Raw genomic sequence first — 3,343 nt, 5'->3', positions numbered from 1 at the left:
AATATTACAAATATGTATATATTTGAATACTATAATTATGCATCAACTTACCAACATGAGTTAATTCATGAGCCACACATGACATCATTTCATGCCAAATATACCACACGCATATGCTATGAAACTTTATTTTCTCTCATGAGCTTACTATGACCAGTAATGCACCAATATAAGCATCACTCCTATTTCAACATTTATCGATTATAATCATACATTTAACCAATTATACACAATTCATTCATAAGCTTTATTATCCTCCTCCTCCTCTCCATCCCACATCCTTTATGTATATAACATGCTTAAATAGCATTATACATAATTTCACTATTCACTTATATTTAAATTCAAAGTTGTCTAGTCGAGTTACAGTCACTAAATTATTTTTATCTGGAGCTACAGAGCTGCAAATTAAGTTTTGTTAATTTTTCCCAAAACTAGACTCACATATCTTCTTACCATAAAATTTTCAGAATTTTTGGCTCAGCCAATTAGTACAATTTATTCTTTAAATTCACCTCTATTTCACTGCTCAACATCTCTAACCTTTCTTCACTAAAAATGAATTATCTCATTGTACAGAATTCAAATGATATTTCCGTTTATTTCTTAAGAAAATATACTTATTAAGGATTCTAATATATAAATTATAACTCATAATTATTTTTTTACAATTTTTAATTATTTTCAAAAGTCAAAATAGGGGATTCCGAAATCAATCCGACCCTGCCTCAGTAAAATTCAAATATCTCAAAATATATAAGTCTTTTGCTTGCTCTGTTTCTTTTATGTAAAAATTGACTCATTAATATTTTATTTCATATCTTATTTACTCTCTAATTCAATTTTCACAATTTTTGGTGATTTTTCAAAGTCACACTATTGTTACTATCCAAAACTGTTTTGTTCCTAATTTTACTTTTTCATAATTTCACTTTTTCACTTTCAATCATTATTCAATTCAATTCCACACATATATTCATCTTTCAATCACACTTAATCGTTACATGATCTCATTTATTTTCACTTAGTCAATTTCCCGATGAACACTTCGGAATAATTACAGATACACGGTGGATTCAGCACACAGCAACCACCCTTTGTAATCAATGATATCCGGTGGGATCAGCACATAACAACCACCTTATAATTAATGATATCGATTCACATAGTAGCCTGCACATAGTACTACACATGTGACCATCACTATCCAATACACGTAGTAGCCTGCACATAGTACTACACACGTGATCGAAGCTATCCGGAACGCATAGTAGCTTGCACATAGTACTACACATGCGACCTATCATTCTGGTACAAATAGTAGCCTGCACATAGTACTACACACATGACCATCACTTTCACTTTCACATAGTGGCCTACACACAGTCCATGCCACACATGTGATCATTTCTGTCACTTCATTCGTATCCCTTTTTATTCTAAATGTTCAATCGGAAAATTTCTCACTTTTTCTCATTTTTTCTTTTTCACTAATCAAAGTTAAATCTTTGTCTTTCTTGACTTATAATAACACATTTAACTTATTCAACACTCACATTATTCAATCAAGTCCAAAAATCACATTTTGGCAAAATTACACTTTTGTCCCTAAAGTTTCACAAAATTACGATTTTGGCCATAGGCTAAGAAATTAAAATTTATTCCTTTTTTTATGTTTTATGACATTCTGAACATTTTCCCCTTCTATAGAAACAACAAATTCTCACTCTAACACTTACTTATGAACATTAGGTATTTTTACCGATTTTGTCAATTTACTCATTTTCACTTAAAATCGGCTAGCAAAAGTTATTTAACATAATTTTAATATTCATATTATACCATAAAACATCAAAATAAACACATTTCACCTATGGTTATTTTTCCAAATATGAACCCTAGGTTAAATTATTGCTAGAATAAGCTAAATCAAGTTACCAGGACTCTAAAAACGTAAAGAACATTAAAAACGGGGATTGGAATCACTTACTATGCAGCTTGGAAGCTTGAAAACCCTAAATATGGCTTCCCCCTTGCTGATTTCGTTCACCATGGAGAAGATGGACAAATTTTTGGCTATTTTGACCTTTTTAATTCTTTTAATTACTAAATAACCAAAATGCCCCCAATTTAAAATTTTCCTATTTCACTTATCTCTTGTCCATTTTTGTCAAACAAGTTAACCAATGGTCTAATTACCATTTAAGGAACTCCAATTTAAAATTTCATAACAATTGGACACTTCTAACATGTAGAACTCAACTTTTGCACTTTTTACAATTTAGTTCTTTTGGCTAAATTGAGTGCCCAAACGTCAAAATTTTTGAACGAAATTTTTATGAAATCATTCCGTGAAATTTTAGACCATAAAAATATAATAAAAATAATTTTTTCCTTGTCGAATTTGTGGTCCTGAAACCACTGTTCTGACTAGGCCTAAAATTGGGCTATTACATAAACCCAAGACCTCATACACGCACCCAGAACACTTCACCACTGAAGTAGATATACATTTATGTCAGATTTCACAAAAACAAACTTAAATTATTTGGGGTGTTACAACTCTACCCCCATAAAGGAAATTTCGGCCTCAAAATTTAACTAACCCGAACAGACGAGGATACTGTTGACGCATCGAGTCCTCAGGTTCCTACGTGGCTTCCTCAATGCCATGATTCCACCACAGAACCTTAACCAATGGTGTGGACTTCCTCCTCATCACCTTAATATCTCGATCCAAAATCTAAATCGACTCCTCCTCAAATGTCAAGTCCGGTCTAACCTCGATCTCCTCGACAAAGACAACGTGAGATGCATCAGACCGGTACCGCCTCAACATCGAGACATGAAAGACATCATGGATACGGTCAAACTCTGGAGCTAGCTCTAACTGATAAGCCACCAATCCTACATGTTTCAGAATCTGATATGGCCCGATGAACCTAGGGTTTAACTTGCCCTTACGATCGAACCGTAGAACCTTCTTCCATAGGGATACCTTAAGGAATACAAAGTCACCCGTAGAGTACTCGATATCCCTCCTTTTTAAATCTGCATAGGACTTTTGTCTATCAAAAGCTACCTTCAGACGATTCTGATACATCTTATTACCACCGAGATGTATAACACAAGGGCTACTATGCACTTCCCTCAGAATCTACTGTCTCAGATCAGAATCATTCGGTACACAAACCCATCCTCAAAAACACAGAACTTCATTCTTAATCAATCCAAAATCAGATGTGCTGCCATTCTCAACCTAACGAACTGCAAACCCAGAGACTCATCCCCTAACTGCTTTTCTCGAATCTGCCCAATACAAGTCGGCTTAACTTGCAACTCA

General features: G+C 33.8%; 1 protein-coding gene across 1 annotated transcript; it reads right to left on the bottom strand.

The window, feature by feature from the left end:
- Positions 1–2,743: 2,743 nt before the first annotated feature.
- On the bottom strand, positions 2,744–3,103 carry LOC107942323 (uncharacterized). The gene has a single exon (XM_016875979.1). It carries the CDS (start codon positions 3,101–3,103, stop codon positions 2,744–2,746), a length of 360 nt encoding a protein of 119 aa, XP_016731468.1.
- Between the last annotated feature and the right edge of the window lie 240 nt (positions 3,104–3,343).

The sequence above is a fragment of the Gossypium hirsutum genome, chromosome D12 (assembly GCF_007990345.1).
Source record: "Gossypium hirsutum isolate 1008001.06 chromosome D12, Gossypium_hirsutum_v2.1, whole genome shotgun sequence".
NCBI lineage: Eukaryota > Viridiplantae > Streptophyta > Magnoliopsida > Malvales > Malvaceae > Gossypium > Gossypium hirsutum.
The sequence above is the reverse complement of the archived record's forward strand: the minus strand, read 5'-3'. Positions and strand labels throughout refer to the sequence as shown.

What these genes read in the sequence shown, in the direction of transcription:
- LOC107942323 (XM_016875979.1), bottom strand. Translation starts at nt 3,103, where the DNA reads ATGTATCAGAATCGTCTGAAGGTAGCTTTTGATAGACAAAAGTCCTAT.